The 19,882-nt window shown below is 42.8% G+C and overlaps 1 protein-coding gene across 5 annotated transcripts in view; it reads left to right on the top strand.

Annotated features, from left to right (window-relative positions):
- The window catches only part of TSGA10 (testis specific 10), a 48,956-nt gene that overhangs the window by 6,869 nt on the left and 22,205 nt on the right, over nt 1–19,882 (top strand). For 4 of the 5 annotated variants that reach the window (XM_048495497.1, XM_048495498.1, XM_048495496.1 and 1 more), the window contains 6 exons: nt 7,543–7,608; nt 10,701–10,892; nt 13,264–13,419; nt 14,802–14,975; nt 15,121–15,198; nt 18,018–18,169. In XM_048495497.1, coding sequence (XP_048351454.1) covers nt 7,543–7,608; nt 10,701–10,892; nt 13,264–13,419; nt 14,802–14,975; nt 15,121–15,198; nt 18,018–18,169 — 818 coding nt within the window. The remainder of the gene's footprint in view (nt 1–7,542; nt 7,609–10,700; nt 10,893–13,263; nt 13,420–14,801; nt 14,976–15,120; nt 15,199–18,017; nt 18,170–19,882) is intronic. The other variant, XM_048495499.1, reaches the window with a different exon arrangement.

The following is a 19,882-nucleotide window of genomic DNA, read 5'->3' as shown; positions in this document are numbered from 1 at the left end:
GTGTATATTTAACACATATTGATACTTGTATTGTCTGCCCTGCACCAAATGTGGTATCTGAGTTGGACTGAAACAGATATTTTTTCAGCAAAAAAAATCAAAACTATTACTTCTAATGGCCACATTTTCATTGCTGTGAGACTCCAGCAGTGGCAGTGGTAGCAGAGAAGACAACCTTCACATTTGCCCCTGCCACTTCACAAGCCTTTAAATGGGCTGTATACCATGCTTTGTTAGATTCGGAACTGTGCCTGTCTTTCCACCCTCTTTTAGCTCCCTAATTGATCAAAATGTGGAGAGAATTCAAAAAATTAAGAGAGGGTGCCAAACAGCAACTCTGGCATTAGTCCTGACAACCTGACATCCTAAACCCTCAGTAAAGTTGTACAAAATCAAATGCAGCATGCACTGGCGTAATTCCCATTGGGCAAGGTGGGCAGCTGCCCAGGGCATCACCTTGTGGGGGGCATCAAAATGCTGGGTTCGTTTTTGGGTATTTTTAGTGGTTTTACTTTTTGGCCTGCAGGGGGCGCAGTTATTAGGCTAGCGGCACCAAAATTTCAGCATATCATCAGGAGGCTGTCCTTATGCTACCCCCCAAGTTTGGTGAGGTTTGGTTCAGGGAGTCCAAAGTTATGGACTCCCAAAGGGGGTGCCCCTATCCCCCATTGTTTCCAATGGGAGCTAATAGGAGATGGGGGCTACAGTTTTGAGGGTCCATAACTTTGGCCCCCCTGAACCAAACTGCACCAAACTTGGGGGGGTATCATTAGGGCAGTCTCCTGATGATACCCTGAAAGTTTTGAGACTCTGCCTTCAGAAATGTGCCCCCCACAGCCTGCAACCCCCATTGACAGCAACGCAGAAAACTCAATGCAGAACAAAGATTCTTAGGCAAATTTCTAGGATGTTCCTGCAGGGGGTGCATTTTTGGATGTATTGGCACCAAAATTTCAGGGTATCATCTGGAGATGATGGCACCCCCCAAGTTTGGTGCAGTTTGGTTCAGGGGGGCCAAAGTTATGGATCCTCAAAACTGTAGCCCCCATCTCCTATTAGCTCCCATTGGAAACAATGGGGGATGGGGCACCCCCTTTGGGAGTCCATAACTTTGGACTCCTTGAACCAAACCTCACCAAACTTGGGGAGTAGCATAAGGACAGTCTCCTGATGATATGCTGAAATTGTGGTGCTGATATGTCTAAAAGTGCACCCCCTGCAGGCACCAATGTCCTGGTGCAAAAAAAGGTTTTGGTTGTGGTGGAGTGGCCTCCCATGGGGGGGGGGGGCATCCAACTCAGGTTTTGCCCAGGGCTACAGTTTGCCCAGGGCTGTCTTGTTACGCCCCTGCCAGCATGTGACTCCTTTTCATGTGTTTTGCCCAAGCAATGGTAGCTGTAATAGACATGCAGTTGACTCAGCCTGATTCAATGAGACAATCTCAGCATCGATCTTGAAGTTCCTTAGTGCAGTAAGTCTAGGTGTTCTCAACAGTATGCCAGAAATTACCTCAGCCTGGTCAGCCAGGAGACCTCCAGGTTGTTGGGAGAAACAGCACCTGGTGTGTGTGTTTACCCTTTGCACATAGAGCAGGGTGCATGGAGGCTGAAACACAGTGAAGCTTACCCAGTAGAGGCTGCACACAGCGGAGCTTACCTGGACAACACGTGGATGAGCTTGGGAGAGAGAGAGAGCTTAGGCACAAAGGAAAGTCAGAGTCGTTTGTAGTTTCTAATCTATTAAAAAGAGTATTTATTAGTGAACTCCATTCTGGATAGAAAGGGGGAGAGATAGATTCACTAACTATCCTATTCTAGCTGGATGGAGACGGATGCGCAGGAGACACATCCTCTCCCTAGGCATGGTGAAAGGTAAGATGGAGAGTTCTGAGAAGAAGGCGGAAGCAAGGGAGGAAGTGTTAGATTTCGTTTAGAGTCATGGATATGCCCAGTAGTGTGTGTGAATGCAGTTTTTAGAAACTTCTTCAGAGACATAAATGTAAAAGGTAAAACTTACATTTATTCAATCATCTTCAGTTCACAACTTTGTTCCAAGAAAAGGTAGATAGAAAGAACCCTAGTCTAAAGAGATTACTTTCCCTATGACAAGTGGGCACAACTAACGCGCCATCACGTGTGTGGATGTGAGAGGATGCTGCAGTGGGAAAGGCCCCACTGAGCAGGCTGCCATTGACCATGCGCTCGGTTCAAAGGCTAGAGCAGAAGTGAAGCTAGCATGGGGAAGAAAGGAAGTTAGTGGGCGGTCTCCTGGCCCAGACAAGGAGGGCAAACAAGAGAGGCAACATCACAGTTAGAGTGAGATATATAGCACCCCCCAGTGTCCAGGCATGCAGAAGTCGCTTATTCCAACACTCCCTCTCGACACTGCATGCTTTCCAGGTATACAATGTTCAGTTTGTCACGCAGGCTTTGGAACTTGTCTCTTGGCAGTGGTTTGGTCAAGATGTCTGCTGTCATCATATCAGTAGGACAGTAGCGAAGTTTCACAGTTCCTTCTGCCTGTAAGAGTCTTACATATTGATCCTTAATTCCAATGTGTTTAGTAACGCGGCACTGTTCTTATCTGAAAGAGGAAGAGCTATACAACTTTGGTAATCTTCTGGTATTTGTATAGGTAAAGATTCATTAATACCAAAAACTTATAACAACATTAAAAGCCATTGTAATTTTCTACATGCTGCAGAAACTGATATAAATTCTGATTCAGTAGATGAGTGAGCAACAACATTCTTTGTTTACGGCTTGCCCAACTTACAGCACTTCCCCATAGAAAAAACACATAGCCACTGGTAGATCTTAGATCTGTTCTTTCTCCAGCCCAATCTGCATCAGCCGTATCCCAATAGTGTGGGATCTTTAGTTGCTGGCAGTTTCAGTTTAAAGTCTAAAGTACCTCTTAGGTACCTCACCACTCGCTTAACAGCAGTCCAGTCTCTTGTGGTGGGTGTGCTAACCCCTTCTGGACAATATACTAACAGCTGTAGCAATGTCAGGTCTGGTTGTCATTGCTAAGTACAAAAGTTTGCCTATTGCAGTCCTGTAATCATTGTTGTCAGGTAGCAAGTCATCAGGTAGTACTTGTCTGTAGAAATCGCAACTCATTGGGGTAGGCATTGGATTGACACCTTCCAGGTTCAGACTCTGTAGCAGTTCCAATATTTTCTGCTTCTGGCTAAGAAGCTAGCTTCCATCTGGTTCATCGTTCGATTTGGATCCCCAAGTAGAAGCTGGCATCTCCCAGGTGCTTGACTTCTACTTCCCTGTTGAGTTGGGATATAATCTCAGCACAGTCAGTTTCATTTTCATGGCAAATAATCAGGTCATCAACATATGTCAGGATAAATGTCCATCTCCCATTTCTGTGCCTGCTATAAACACAGGGGTCTGCATTGCCTTGTTTGAAGTCCTGACTTAGTAGCATCTTGGCTAGCTTATCTGACCAAGCTTTAGCTTCTTGTTTCAATCCATAAAGTCCTTTCTGAAGTTTACAGACTAAATGTTTATTCTTTTCATCTATGAACCCTGGTGGTTGCTTCCATATATAGCTCCTGTTCAATTTCGCCATGCAAAAATGCGGTTTTAACGTCCAAATGCTCAGTTTTCATGTTTCTAGATGCAGCAATGCTTAAGAGCATTCTAATTGTAGAATATTTTACAACAGGTGCAAAAGTCTGATCATAATCTGTTCCATAGATCTGAGAGAATCTTTTAGCAACAAGTCTGGCCTTTATATCTCTCAATCTGACCTTCCGCATCTTGTTTAGCTTTAAAACCCATTTACAACCGATGTAACGCTCTTACCCCTTAGGTAGTTCTGTGAGAGTCCATGTTTGGTTTTTATGTAGTGCAGCAATTTCTTCTTGTGCTGCCTCTTTCCACTTCTTTGCTTCTGGTTCAGGCATTCGCTGTAACTCAGCCCATGAAGCTGGTTCATGCAGTGACGGCGCCCTTGCAAGGTAGGTAAGTTTCTCGGCTGGAACTCCCTTTGTTAGGCCGCTGATGAGCCCTGAGGGCCAAAGGTCTGTCTGCCTCCCGCAGTAGTCTGTGACTCCTCTGCCTCACCTGTCAGGTCTGGGGATTTCCACCGCTGCTTCTCTTCAGGTTGAGCATTTGCTGGCATCTGCACGGGTGATGTCATCCTGGGACTCTGGGCGATGTAGGGATCAGCTGGTCGCTATCGCCATCTCCCTCTGAATGGTCATCCATCACAGCAGGCTTGCCATCTCTGGAATTCGCTCGTCAAACTGCACAACTCTGCATATAGTAATTTGGTTGGATTTTGGATCAAAAAATCCTGTATCCTTTACTTTCTGGAGAATAGCCCAAAAATATACCTGCTTGCGTAGTAGGATCTAGCGTGGATCTTTTTTCTTTTGGTATGTCAGCATAAGCTTTACATCCAAAGACTCTGATGTGTTCTACATTTGGTTTCCTGCCATGCCATAACTCATATGGAGTTGCTTCTGTGGCTTTGGTTGGCAATCTATTTTGTAGGTAAACTGTAGTCATTGCTGCCTCCCAGTGCTTGGCGGAGAAGGCCTGAATCAATGAGCATGCAATCAATCATGTCCATCATATAACGATTTCTTCTTTCTGAAATTCCATTTTGTTCTGGCGAATGGGCTACAGTAAGTCTATGTTGGATCCCATGTTCCCTCAAGAAATTGTTTATAGATATGGAATTGTATTCACCTCCCATGTCCGTTTGAAAACACTTGGGTTTCCTATTAAACTTATTAGATACCATAGCAACATAGTCTCTTAATTTCTGTTCAGTCTGGAGACTTTTCTTTCAGCAAATAACACACAGTGTATCTCGAAAGTAGTCATCAATGAAAGACAACAGATAGGTGTTCTTACCAGTTGATGCTGGTTTGATTGGTCCACATAGATCAGAGTGAATTAAGTCAAGAGGCTGCTTAGAGCATCTTTGGCTTTGCTTTGGGAATGAAGGCCTAGTTCCCTTTCCTCTTGAACAACAATCACACAATTGGTTATCATTGGGACAGTCTTTTATGGAAATACCTGTTACCAAGTCCTTGCTTTTCAGCTTCAGGATGGCCTCTTTATCACGGTGGGCAAACCTCCTATGCCAGAGCTCCAAAGACTGCTGGGTAGAAGTTGCCTTTGGCTGTGCAGGCTTGTGGTTCCTCACAGTCCAGTTCAAAGACTCCATTTCTTAGGGTACCTGTGGAATATAGCTCACCATCCCGAGATAGTGCGCACACATTATTCTCAAAGTGAACAGCAAAATCCTTTTTCTGATAGTGTAGGGGACGCTGATCAGATTAGCCGCAAAGGTCTGCAAATGTACAGGACATTTTCAGTCACAATCTCAGTCCCATTATCCTCCACTCCGCAATGTAAAGTAACTTTGTCCTTTCCACTCACTAGAATCTGTTTTCCACCGGCTACATACACATTGCATCCTGCACCTCTGTCTAATTCATTGAACAAAAGCAACATCTGAAGCCATGTGCCTAGAAGCACCGCCATCAATAATCCAAGGCTTATATTTTCATTAGTTTGTATCATGTGGGTTGTGCAAAAGTTGAACGGATTTTAGGAGTAAAATCCCTTTGTCTGTGTGAATAAGCAGTGTGAGATGGCTTTGCTGCCAGTCTCAGCATTCTTATTACGCCGACACTCTGGAGGTGACCAGGTTTTATTGCACTTGAAACAAATGGGTGGGCTCCTCCTTTCCCCTGTGGGATTGGATTTTCTGTATCCAAATGATTTAGTTCCCTCACTTCTTGCCTCTGGCTTCTTGGGCAATGTAACTTGAGGCATTCTTCCCTCTGCTCTCAGAGAGATACTCTTGCTGCTTGCTAAATTCAGACCTAGTTAGTCCTAGAAGTTCCTCAAATGTGCAGTCTTTGCCATTTACAGTAGAGACAAAAGCTGAATATTTCTCAGGCAATGAGCTTAAAAGCAGTCCAATTTTCAGTTCTTCCTCCAGAACTGTGCCAGTGGTTGCTAACTTATCAATCAGATTCAGCAATTTCTCTATATGGCAATCAGCATCTCCATTTTCTTGTAATTTGATTGAAAATAGTTGTTTGAATAAACTCACTTTGCTATTTCTGTCTTGCTCCAAAGACCCTTTTAATGCTTCTAGCATGTCTTTTGGCAGAATCTTGTCCTTTAACATACACCAGTTGTGAGTTTGTGAGAGTGCTTATAATTAGATTCATGGCCTTTTCGTCTGCTCTTTGCCACCTCGTCTCTTCATTTCCACTGTTTGGTTTTGGCGTAGTTAAAGCAAAACCTATGCCCTCTTCCTTTATTTGGGATTTAATTCTGTAGAGCCATGAGTTAAAATTCAGGCTTGTAAGCTTCTCAAGAATTGCCTTACGCTGAGCCATTTTAATGCAAAAGGCTTTCTCTGCAATCTCAATTAGTCACACACACAAGAAAGAGGAAGCAAGCCTTCAGGCTATGCAACCTTTTGTTACTCGCTGGCCTGTTAGAGCCAGGTGAGCAAGAAAACACAATAACCAAGGCAATGGCTGCTAAGCCATGCAAGGAAAAAAAATCTGCTCCAACTTTAAAATATCTGGGCTTCAAAAATAACCATCAATCTCTGCTACCATGTTAGATTTCGTTTAGAGTCATGGATATGCCCAGTAGTGTGTGTGAATGCAGTTTTTAGAAACTTCTTCAGAGACATAAATGTAAAAGGTAAAACTTACATTTATTCAATCATCTTCAGTTCACAACTTTGTTCCAAGAAAAGGTAGATAGAAAGAACCCTAGTCTAAAGAGATTACTTTCCCTATGACAAGTGGGCACAACTAACGCGCCATCACGTGTGTGGATGTGAGAGGATGCTGCAGTGGGAAAGGCCCCACTGAGCAGGCTGCCATTGACCATGCGCTCGGTTCAAAGGCTAGAGCAGAAGTGAAGCTAGCATGGGGAAGAAAGGAAGTTAGTGGGCAGTCTCCTGGCCCAGACCAGGAGGGCAAGCAAGAGAGGCAACATCACAGTTAGAGTGAGATATATAGCACCCCCCAGTGTCCAGGCATGCAGAAGTCGCTTATTCCAACAGGAAGTCCCTAAGAGTATCAGTCTACTTCAAAGGACAGGATCAGCATGATCGAGTAAAGGTGACAAATTCCTAGGTTCCTTTCTAGTCACTGGCTATCTAGTAAAAAACCCCTCTACAGGTTGAGGCAGGAAACAGCGTAAAGTCCCTTACTTCCAACACAGGCGAATCGGGGTCCCTCTGTACAAACAGCTCAGGGTTATTAGCTAAAACAACCACACCTGTGAAGGATAAATGTTCTAAGCAGACAGTAGGCAAGTGAATTTACTCCTTCTCCCTTGCAGTATAGGCAGTCAGAACTGTACATACAGTCATCATCACTCCCTATATGGTGCCTCAGAATGTATGTGCATATTGTGATAATGTATACCTGAAGATTAATATCAAAAACTGCTTATTTTGTAAAGCAGACATTTTGTAAGCTTTTTTTATTTCACTTCCTACGAATAATATATTTTCCTTTCCCCCCCATTTTAGTCTCAAATTAAATGCCAGAAAAACACTATACGGAAAATGGAACATACAATCAACATTCTTAGATCTGTGAGAACTTTTTTTATTTTTCCTGTTAAAACTTCATTCAAATTCTGCATTGAAAAATGCATTCAAGACTAGTACAAATGCTAATTATTAAGAAGATATAAGAGTGACAGAAACAGCTATTAAAATTTAGAACAGTGGCCATCTGGTCAGTGGAGTATGTGCGATAAAGCAACATAGTTTATGCCCTTCTGAGTGCAGGTTTTCCTCACACTATACCCTCTGGCATGTGAGTGATCATATTATTGTATCCAAAATGACTACCTGGTTGTGAAAGTCTGTTTCCTGTACAGATTGCTGTATTTGGGTAATTATTTTTGTAGTTAATTTTCAGTAATTTCAGTGGTGCCTTACAGTACACATTCACCTATGAATGTCTACTATGCAAAAATCATCATTTATATTCAATATTCTAACCCAGGGCTTGACAAATCCCAAGAGCTCGGTCACCATGGTGCCAAGAAATTTCATTGCGGCACCTAGCATTTTCAGCAATGGCAGTGTCTCTCATCAGTTCTCAGTAGACATATGAGAAGGGTTGGATCCAGCCAATTTTTCCACTAGTGAAAAAGAGAGGAAAGAGTCCTCTATGACTACCAAAAGGGCTATGCTTGGAATCATAGGTCTTGCATAAACACAGGGGCTACAGTAAAGAGGCGAGTTGGCCAAGATTGAGCAAAAAAAGCTGACTGAATCAAACCTTTTTCATATTTATAATTATTTATAATTTTGCATGAGAGTGCTTAGTTGTATGATATTAAAATATATGTTCATGGAGTTCTTGTCATTGTTTGTTTATAAGTTAACTTCATACCATTCAATGAATTCTTGTCCTACTCAGTTGCCTTCCATACTAGTGGCGTATCTACCTAGGGACAAGGGGTACCCCTAGCCCCGGGTGCCATTCTTCTGGTCATGTGTAGGGGCCCAAAATTGGCCCTCCACGTGACCAGAAAGTCCTGCTGCCTTGTTGTTTTCGTGCGACCATGTCAATGTGTCATCAACATGGATGGGGTCAGGGGCATTTGAAGACCATGAGGCAGCAGGACTTCCTGCTGCCTCATTGTCTCTGAGCACCCCTGACCCCGCCCATGTCGATGACACATGGGCAGGGGCAAGCAAAAACAACGAGGCAGCAGGACTTATTGCTGGCTTGTTGGCTCAGAGCGCCCTCGACCCCACCCATGTCACCATGGACATGGGCAAGATCTAGGGTGCCCAGCACTACCCCCTCCCCCCCTGCTGGCTGGACTCTCAGCCAGCAGCCTGCAGTCCCTTCTGATCTCTCCTCCGGGCAGGCCAGAAGAGAGTGCAGTCCCTGGCCTCGGAGACCTGCTTTTATAAGCACTGAGGCTTGGAGTGGGGCTTGGAGAGCAGGAAGTCCCACCCCTTCCTGCTCCCCAAGCCCCACCCTTGGCCTCAGTGCTTATAAAAGCAGATCTTCGAGGCTGGGGACTACAGTCTCTTCTGGCCTGCCCAGAGGGGAGGTCAGAAGGAACTGCTGGCTGCTAGCTGGGAGCCCAGCTGGCAGGGGGGAGTCGGACACCCTAGACCTTGCCCATGTTCATGTTAACATGGGCGGGGTCGAGGGCGCTTGGAGCCAACAGGCAGCAGGCTCCAGCAGGAAGTCCTGCTGCCTCGTTGTCTTCAAGCGCCCTCACCCCCGTCCATGTGGGCACCTGGCAGCAGTGGGGGGGGTGGCGCCTGGGGGGCGTCTGGAGACAATTTGACTCCAGGCACCAGTTACACTCCCCTATACGCCTCTGTTCCATACTGGCTCCAGTATTCAGTTAAATTGAAATTGCTGTCAATCATTGCTTTCAGTTATTGCTTTTTTCTTTACTTTAGCTATACCCCAGCTTTTCCTCCATTGGTGATGCAAAGCAGTTATATTCTTCTCATTACCTCCATTTTATTCTCACAATAACCCTGTAAGGTGGGTTAGACTGAGTGACTAGCCCAGCATCTCCCAGTGAACTTCCACAGTAGAGTAGGGTTTATGAAAAAATGTGGAGAGATTAGACTAAGATGAGAGATGAACTTTTATGGAAGACAACTAGGGTTACCCTTATATTTATCTATACTTCTGTCATAGCTTTAATAAAGTTATAAGAGAGTGTGAAGACCTTAGGTTTTAGGGTAGCAGTGATTAGAAAATGTCATGAATACAAAACCTTGAAGGATGATGAGTCTAGCTCCTAAATTTTAGTGCTTGCCTCAAAGCAAGAAAAATGTGTCAAGGCCTGTTCTAACCATCTTAAACAAATTAGAGAGACAAAATTTAGTATAGCATTAAAAAGAATCCAGCCTGTCAGTCGTCTTTTTAAAACCTTGCTGCTTTTTAGTGGATTTTCATCAGATGTTACACTAAAGAGAAACATCTTAGTTAACATGAATCTACAAGAAAATTCTAGATGACCCAAACCTTTGGAAACATGCCTCCCCATTTGCAACAATTGTTGGTTTTTTAAAAAAATCAATTTTCACCTAAATTTTGCTAAGGGAGTATTTATACGTCACTGAATATCACTTAACAAGGATAGGGTTTTTCCCTAAAAATTTGGAATTACCTTCAAAATTTCCATAGTTTTGAAATATGTGTATATACATATATAAACACAAAGGGATTTTCATGGAACTTATTTGTTATGCAGAAGTCAGATTTCCTGGAATAAAATGTTGTCACTTGTTTCATAAGACATACTGCTGACTGTCTTCAGATGAAAGATCAGCAGCTGGAGGCTCAGGGTCCAAATGTAGTCCAGTGACAACCACTGCTGTTAATGTAGCCCTCGGTCAGCAGCTGGTTCCTTAGCTCTCCATTCAGAGGCTACCTAAGGATGAGATTTGTGGTACTGATTTCTCTCCATACCATCATAGTTCCCTTAGTAAGTGAGTTGCTGATTGAGATTGAGAAAACTTTTTCACATCTAGTCAGAGGATTTCATTTCTATACTAATAGTGGTTTTATAACAGGTGGAATGCTTGCTTCATAATAAATAAAATATGCAGAATACATAGGTAGAAAAATGCAAACAAATTATATTAGTTGGTTAATTGTATTTGTTATAACTCTTTGCTTTGACCTTTTAAAGGCTGCTTTAGATAGTGAAGAATCAGAGGAGTGCTGTCAATCAAGGCTTGACAAATGTATAAAGACACTGGAAGAAGAGAGAGATTATTATAAAGCTGAAGCTGTGAATTTGAAGAAGATGCTTCGAAATAAATCTTCCAGTCCTAAGCGAAGCCCTTCTCATTCTATGTCAAAAGTTTCCTCCCCTATTCAGGTATATCTTGGAGTAAGTTGTAATACAGAATTTGTAGGTTTATCTTAAGTTGGATTCTCTCACTTGTGTTTCTCTCACATTCCTGCTGTTCCCACCGAGCTAGAGTTCCCAGCACAAATAATCATTTGAGCAAATATTTCAAATGTGAAATTCTAAAACCCCATATGCAAGCGTTTGGCTGCTAGTTGTGGTGCAAAGTAAAATAGACAGATATAAGATTATTCCTTCCTCTAAAAAAGGAACAAAAATAAAGATTATTTAATATAAACAAACTCAGGTAAATCTTAACTTACTGCCACTTTTAAACTGTATATGCCAACAAAATTATTTTCTGGCAGATTTTAACAATGTTGTTACAAATAACTACAGCACCCTGGTGCCACTTACTAAGCCTCTCTCTTAGCTCCAGGGCAAGTTAAGGGGACTTAATGAAATACGATCCTTGTGTGATCCTTAATGTACTGTCCTGTTAAAACTAACCCTTCACCAAACATTCGCATCTTTAAACTCCCAAATATCAAAAACTAATGGCCTCAGACGTTCCTGTAAACTGTTGCCAGGAGCAAGTAGACAGTAGAGGGCAGTCGCCCTCTGACTCTGCATGCCAGATTGCGTTGGGGGGGGGGGGGCGTTAGCTCCTTGAGGTATTCTATCCCAGCAATAGGCTGTTCTGTGAGCTGAGGAAGTTCTGGGTGGGCCAGTTTCCACTCTGGTCTGCCCTGCCCTTCCCCTGCTTAGCTGGTCTGCTGCTGAGGCCTTGCCATCACCTGGCTCCAGCTTTCCCTCCTGCCCATCTGTTGCCTTCTCAGCTGTTACAGGTTGTGTTTCAGCTTACTTTTTTTTGTTTCTCTGCCTTTTTGTCATAGCTTGATCGGCAGTGCATTGGAATGGATCCATAGGAGGGGGAGCCTGTGCCGGCAAGCTCACCTCTCCTATTTTGGGGACTCCCATAAGAGGTCTTGGGGGTGAAGTCATTCAACAGTATGTCCAGCTACAGGCTGTCTGCTGACTCTCACCACCTGGTATACTTTGTTTAAGAGAAAGATGACAGGCGATTTGGGAATTCATTTGCCATTTACTGAACCATCCTTGTTCTAGAATTCTCCCCTTGGGTCCTAGTGCCTACCTAGTTCTGTCCCTAAGGCACTAGAACCCAAGTAGAGCATTCTAGGACAAAAATGGTCCAGGAAATGGCTGATGAATTCCCAAACCTCCTGTCATCTTTATCCTGAACAGGGAATAGCAAGAGACCTATGTGGGATCCCAGGGCTTGCCGTTCCAGTTTCTCCAAAGCAGGCGGGCTAGTGGTCACCCAATGCTGGATCCATCCTCACGCTGTACTAGTTCTCCTGCAGTGATAGTCAGTAAAGCTGTGGCCTGTTTTCCCCACTGTTTTCTGTTTGTGTGGTGGTCCTTCCCCTCACTCTTGATCCTTCCCTTGCCCTTTGATCTGTAATCCATTGTCAATTCTTAATTCCCTACTTCTAGCATTCAGCTGTTGGAGGTTGTAACACTGGCTCCTGTGCTTGCTCTGCTTGATTATTTATATATAAATGTATAATTATGTTTGCTTACAATTGTATAGATTGTAGGCTAGGCTGGGAACAGGCTTGGATCATTCCTGAGGGCAGAGCCAACCTTAGTTGGCTTCCTTTGGGCTTTTGGCCCAGGAATGCTTTTGGTGTTGACCTCTGAATTATGCCACCCGAAAGGTGGCATACCGCAAGTCTGTTTGGCCTAATGGAGAACTTTCAAGCATTCAGGGGTTTTCCGAATTTCATTGCCTCCATACCTCGCCTGGAAGGAGATCAGCAGCATGGCAGCAGCACCATCCCTTGCCACCACAGCCTCTGGATTGGGCTGTATGCCTGGTAACTGTGAGGTACCCCTTTCCAATGGCAGGCATAAATGGCCAGCTTGTTTGTATGGTCCTGTCTGTGGAGCAAATAGGAAAGAGTAACATGGCTTTGATTCTTTCTATCCAGTGATAAGAAATTTTTAGTTTAAGTATGAATGTTCTGTCTGCTCAGTTTTTAGGTGAAGGATGGACTTCTGTGTTGATGGTCACTTCCATCCAGGCCTCCCATCTTTACGATAGCTGTCTAGTTAAACACTCGTTTAGATTCTTTATAAATTACATTCTAAGCAATATTAATTAAAAAGGTGCTTAGCCAGTAATTCTCACAAACTGAGTTTACTGGCTTAATGAAGAACTGAAAAATCATATAATCAAATCTAAATTAATGACTAAATTAATGAGTTAATGACTCTGTGACATTTCAGTATGTTACTGATTCTGTGAAATTGCAATATGTTTTACAAAACTGAAGCATTAGAAAATGAGGTCGCTTTCTCTTCATTAAACATTTAGGGGAGCAGCTCAGATCCAGAATTTCTAAATGTCTTGAGAGAGCGTGAAGAACTGAAGTGTATGCTGGAAAAATATGAACGTCATATGGCGGAAATTCAGGGAAACGTCAAGGTCCTAACAAAAGAAAGAGACAAAATAATCTTTCTTTATGATCAGGTAATTTTTGTAGGAGTATAAAATATTTTTGTGAGAACAATTTGCTTATTTTATATCATTTTATCATTTTTCTGAGCATCATATGATAGTGATCAGAATGCCTTCGTTAGGTTTTGTTCTCAGAAGGTCTGATTAAGTAGGTGACATTTGGATATATGTGGTCCTTATAGAGGCGTATGTGGAGGAAATGGTGCCTGGAGACAACCCCTTCTCCGGGTGCCCCACGCTCCCCATGTGCTTAGGGTTGGGGCTTGGCGTGGCCCCACCCTGAGTCCTGCCCACCCGGGTTCCCTGCAGCCCAGCTTCTGCCCTCCCCAGAGCCTGGGGAGAGCAAGAGCCGGCCTCCAGGGACATGCTTTTAAAAGCATGGAGGCTGGGGGTGGGGTTTGGGGGCAGGGGCATGGCCCCTAACTCCCCATCCTCCCATGGATGGGGCTCAGGGTAGGGCCCCGCCCCTGGCCTCCGTGCTTTTAAAAGCACACCCCTGGAGGCCAGCTCCTGCTCTCCCTAGGTTCTGGGGAGGGCGGAACACAGGCTGCAGGGAGCCCGGGGAGGTGGGGCTTGGGGGGCGGAGTGCCACTCCCCATATCCCTAGAGGCCAGTTCCTGCTTTTCCCCATGGCCTGGGGAGAGCAGAAGCCTGCCTGCAGCATGGCTGGGAGAGGGGTGGGGCACCGTGGCAGGCGAGCACATGCCATTTCATCTTGTGGGGGGCATCAGGTGCCCCCCCCACATGACTGAAAGGCATGTGCCTGGAGACATGGGTGCCTAAATTCTGGAGTTCCCTTGCTCTGGAGACGCAACAAGCTCTCTCGCTGCATAGTTTTATACAGCTTGACTAAACGTTTTTGTTTTGTCTTTTGTCATCCATTTATACAGATTGTGTTTCTTACATTTTTTAACTTTCAGGGCTGGAGGTGTTATGATTTGGGAATTTTAATATTTTTCTCTTACTATGTTTTATTTTATCTACTTAATATATATTTCAGAAATGTATATGCATCCTCTCTAGAGAAACTACTCGAGGGCACTTCAACATGAAAAAAAATTAAAACAAGATGTCTTTATTCTTATTAGCATTCCTGAGATCCAAACCACTTGGAGGGAGGAATAGGAGGGCATGACAGGCTCGTTTTAGGAAAGCCCCAATATAGAGCTTACTTGTAACCACACACTCAGATTTCAGCCCCATGGGTATATTAAAACACTTCACGTTGCTAGTTTTACATCTTATTCTTTCTTTTTATTTGCATAAATCATACTGCATGTAGTATTTGATTCATAAATATCAGATGACACAATAAACCCACCACCATTTTGGTGTTGCAGCACTTTGTTCTCAGAGATAAATATCTGTACCTAAAGAGAAATTTTTAATAACAGGCACAGGAAGAAATAAGTCGACTGAGAAAAGAAGCTATCAAACCCCCCAGAACTTCTAAATCTTCAATGTCTGTTCAAGCGGTTTTAAGGCGTGTGGAGACAGAAAGAGATGCAGCTATTTCTGATTTCCGAAGGATGTCCACAGAACGTGATAGCTTGAGAGAGAGGTTAAAGGTTTGAACTTTTATCTAATTTCATGTGTACAACATCTGTAGAATTTAATACAATAGCTAAGGCTGTTATGTGGTGTCTAATCTGATAAATATTTTGTTAACAAGAGAAATGTGTTTCATGTATTTATGTGTTCATTTATATGCAGATTGCTCAGGACACTGCATTTAATGAGAAAGCTCATCTGGAACAGAGAATTGAAGAACTGGAATCAAATGTTCGAAGTGTAAGGAAAAATTACTCTTTAAAATGTAATTATTATTAATATATAATTATATTAAATATATTAATATTGCAAAGATGCACTTTTGTGTGAATATATTAATAACATTATTCTAGGAATATACAAGTAAATCTGTGTTTTATTGCTTCCTGCTGTTTATGTTTTCATGACCTGTAAAGAGCTTTAAGCAAAATCTGACATTTAAGGGCCATTTCCCGAAATAGTGCTGTTAAAATTAAGATCCTACTGGAACCTCGTATAGAAAGGATAAAGGAAATTGAGTTGTCCATTTTTGAAGGTTCTAATAGAATCGTATTTGAGAAATATTTGTTTCTCAGATTTGTTTCTGCTCAAATACAGCATCTGTGCTTTTTGAAAAATCCTTTATTGTATATGCAATTATTCCATGAACACCTCATAGTGTCTTCTTTTAAAACACCAGTGGTTATTGATAACACTGTTGTTTAGCATGTTACCAAGAGCCCATAAACTAAAACAAAGGTGATAATGGAATAAGTAATCAAACTAAAAATATAAGTTAAATTGTTTCTTTGAAGAAAGGATTAATGTGAGAGATTATTAATCTACTTTTCCAACAGGTGCTCTTGAGGGAAGCTTTATAACATTTATAAAGTCAAACTATATTAAAAAAAGTAGACCTTTGGCAAAAGAACCCCACCCTACCCCAAACGCTTTATCTCCTTTGGTAGAGTGTATGAGTTCATAAGACAAAGTAAATGGCTTATGTGGTCCTAAGGAAAATAGGGTGGGATTCCAATGTTTCTTCAAACAAAGTAAGATTTTATTTATAACTGATAGGTAACTTCAAGGTTTCAAGCAAAATATTTGCAAAATAAAACAAAACTGAGGCAACAAACACTTTGAGGACTTTGCTCAACATAAATTCACTCTGACACTTTCTGACCGCTTCTTTGTCACAGTTCTCTTATACTCTCTGTCTTTATTTTGTCTAACAGTTTATTGAGGCTCTGATTTTCTCTGTATACCCTCTGACACACTAATTCTCTCAACACTGGGTCTTTTCACTAAGAAGTACTAACACATTTTGCTGTGCTCACACAGATCTTTAACTCTCACTGAGTAGAGTTTTGACACTCCCAGTCCTTTCACTCTAAGATCCTGTCACCTTCTGTTCTCTCTGTGTGACTACTACTGCCAGTTCAGCACAGTCCTTCCACATTCACACTCTATAACAGTGATAGCGAACCTTTTAGAGACTGAGTGCCAGGGGTGGAGCAAGGGGAACTGCACCTGGGGCACGTGTGCGCCCTGTGCCCCTTCCATGCCCCCGCCATGCCCTGGAATGCCCCCGGAATGTTCCGAAACACCCCTGCCCTGCCCCAAAACACCCTTGCCACACCCCCGCAGGGGCGCACACCCAGTACGTTGCGCACCCCTTGTCCCCTTGGCGCTATGCCACTGCCGAGTGCCCAAACTGGAGTGGCAGCTCACATGCCCACAAAGAGGGCTCTGAGTGCCACCTCTGGCACCCGTGCCAGAGGTCTGCCACCACTGCTCTATAATCAACCAATTGTATTGCTCTCTCATCCCTTTCCCACAACCCTTTCTCTCTCTCACTCATTTTAAAGTCAGACACATACACACACATTAAATACATTGCAGAAACCAGTGAAATTTGCTTCAAGCACAGTGGTGAAGTTTAAGTGAAAATTAACTGATATAGGTAACAAGATTACTAATATCAATTCATTTTCACTTAACTTCTTCCTGAGTAGACTTCATCACCTTACTTATCTGTTTGTAATTGCTAATCCTGTTCTAGTCATTGACACAGAGAATTTATACTCAAAGGACTCAGGAAGGAATTCATACCTATGTCTCTGTCTCATCCTCTTTCCCCACTGTAATTTTCCCTAAATGTAGAGTTCTCAGTTTAATTCCATTCCACACATCTGAGAAAGTGAGTTGTGACTCACAAACCTTCCACCTATCTGAGGTAATGAGCTCTGACTTGCATAAGATCGTATTGAAATAAATGTTAGTTTTTAAGGGGCCGTTAAACTTTTTTGTTTTATTTTTAAGAATTTGGTAATTTACTGTTTGTTTGACATTGTACATTATTAATATGTAATTATGCAGATTGATAGCACCTAGTTGCTAGGTTGGCAGCCTGTTCCAAAGTGGGGAGAGGAAGTGTTTAAACTATGACTATTGTGGCTCAAATCAAGTTCCATAGCCAGAGCAGCAGTGACAGGAGGGCTTTGAGAACTAAGGAACGTCAAGAGACATCTGCTCCCCCCATATCTTTCTGGCTGTAGCTGCTGCTTCAAAAGGAGGACTTGGGTTCAGCAACATATCGGAAGCAGCCTTGATCCCTCAGCAACAGTAAATATTGTTTGTGAAGGATATGCTTCCAAGGTGTATATGTATATCCCATACTTGGAAGCAGCAGACTGCCTCTAGTTTTTTGCTTGAAGGTAGACTGAGGTTGCTGAATATTTTGCTTTTTTATTTTTAATTTGTTGTATTTTTGAGGGTTCTATAAACCACCTTGAAGGCTTTTTATAGTAGAAAGGTAGGGTAAACATGCTGTGGTTATTAAAAATACATCTCTAAACAGTTTTTCTGTGTCTTAGAAACCAGTTTTTGTTTCAGACAAGTAACAGAAAAAGTTTTCCAGTTTTCTGGAAATATATTCCATTTGCAGAAGGTAGATACTTTCTTTTCACCTAAAATATGAAGAGTTAATACACAGAATTTGAAATAGTGGAAGAAATGTTATATGGTACTTAAAAGAGTTCTACAGTTCTTAATTTTTCCTTGTCACTTTCATGCTTTAGCTGGACATTGAACGGTTAGAACAAATATCAAAAATGTCTTTGATGAAGGAGACTATAGAGTCCATAGAAATGGAAATGAAAATATTGGCGAGAAGGGCAGTGGATTCAGAAACTGAGCTAAACAGACAACAATCAACCTGTGCTAATCTGAGGTAAAGAAAATATGTTCAATCAACAGCTATTAAAATTTAATTTTGGGAGATAAGATGCACACTTTTCTCCAGCTCTTCTAAAATAAAGAGGATTTGGCACTGCATATCCATATACCGTTAGCATTGAAAGTCCACAATATACCATTGCTAAGCAGTTTTTCGCTTAGGATTCTATGGTTGCTGAGGCAGAGGAGGTGCTGAATTATGTCATTCTGTACTGACTTGTTTTTGAAGTATGAACTGCTTTGTACCTCACAAGCAATCTCTATTGTGAGCTTTACCTAACAAGACTAGGAAGGCTCCTTCACTCTTGGCTTTCTGCAGACTAGGCAAAACTGGGCGTTTTCGCACACACTGTTTGTTGCAGATCCAGCATGTGAGTTCGTTGCTGTTTCCCTCATTTGTTTGCACACACTTAAGCCGAAATGTGTCCCGACCCCCCTTCTGTGCCACATTCCAGCCGTTGTTCGACATTTTTCCTGTCGCTCGATACTTCTGCAACTTTCTTGGAAAAACCGGTTTCCCCCCACAATCTGGTGGCTAGGTGCGAAACAAATCTGGAGTAAGCGACAGTCAGGGGTGACGCCCACAGTGTGACGCGATTTGATCCAGCCAATGGGAACGTGATTGGGCTTGCCGGTTGCGCGCGCACATCCCATTGTTCCGCTTGAGTCTCACTCGACTCCCTCCCCTCCTCGCGTTCGGTTGTGTGCACCTGATAGCTCAAGCTACCAAGTCCCCGTGGCACCGTTGCTTTGATACATTTGCAGCACGGTGACTCATTCGGTCGTTTCGCCTCCGTTAACACGGTAGCTCAACAGCCCGTCCACAGAAACGGGATGGGAAGCAATTTGGAAGCCCGCCCCCGGACGGCCCCATGATGGCACGACAGCCAATCAGAGCGGTCGTTTGCGCCGCATTCCTGGGCGATGCAGAAACCCGGGAGTTGCGAAGCAGGCAGAAGATGCGTGACTACCTGGCCATGTGTGAATGCCATCGAGCGACGAAACTGCATCAAAAAGGTCAGGAATCAATGCAGTTTGCTTTTATTCTAGAATAAAAAGTGTGCGAAACCCCCACTGACTTTTATTCAGTAGGGCTTTTTTCACAGTTAATATGGCTGTGCTATTATAAAATGGTTCATTGATAAAGGGATGGGGACTGTGAACTATACTGTTATGTTCAGTCTGTTGGTGTTGGGTATATATAGTTAGTTTATTAAGGTTTACCCTTACAAGCAGCCATGTACAATTTACAAATACAGTACAGAATCAGTTAACTAAATAATAAATAGGTTTTGTAAATTAATAAAATGAACAAACTATTCATACAAGAAATCAGCTTCTGGGGTTCTCTGATTTTTAATTTTGAATACCTCTACCAAAGATTTTACCACCTCTAGTGTGATCCCGAAGTTCTTGCTTTCTAGCTGATAGTAAATGCAAGGCTGTTGTGAACATCCTCTCAGATTTGTCTATAGCGGGAGAATCCTTTGCTGGCACTCATCATGGTAAAACTTGCAAGATTAAAAAAAATATGCTGCAGGGTTTCACTCTCCTGGGAATTACAGGGACACAGTCTAAGAGAGTATGGAGCACGTGTAAACCTATCATTTTACCTTGCTTTTGTAAACAATCTACAATAATTAAAAACTGCCCGGGTCTTCAAATTATGTGCACAGCAAAAAGGAGCCACGTAGTTTATATGACAAAA

This window comes from Sphaerodactylus townsendi, linkage group LG04 (assembly GCF_021028975.2).
Source record: "Sphaerodactylus townsendi isolate TG3544 linkage group LG04, MPM_Stown_v2.3, whole genome shotgun sequence".
Lineage (NCBI taxonomy): Eukaryota > Metazoa > Chordata > Lepidosauria > Squamata > Sphaerodactylidae > Sphaerodactylus > Sphaerodactylus townsendi.
Note: the sequence above shows the minus strand (reverse complement) of the source record. Positions and strands in the feature narration are given on the sequence as shown.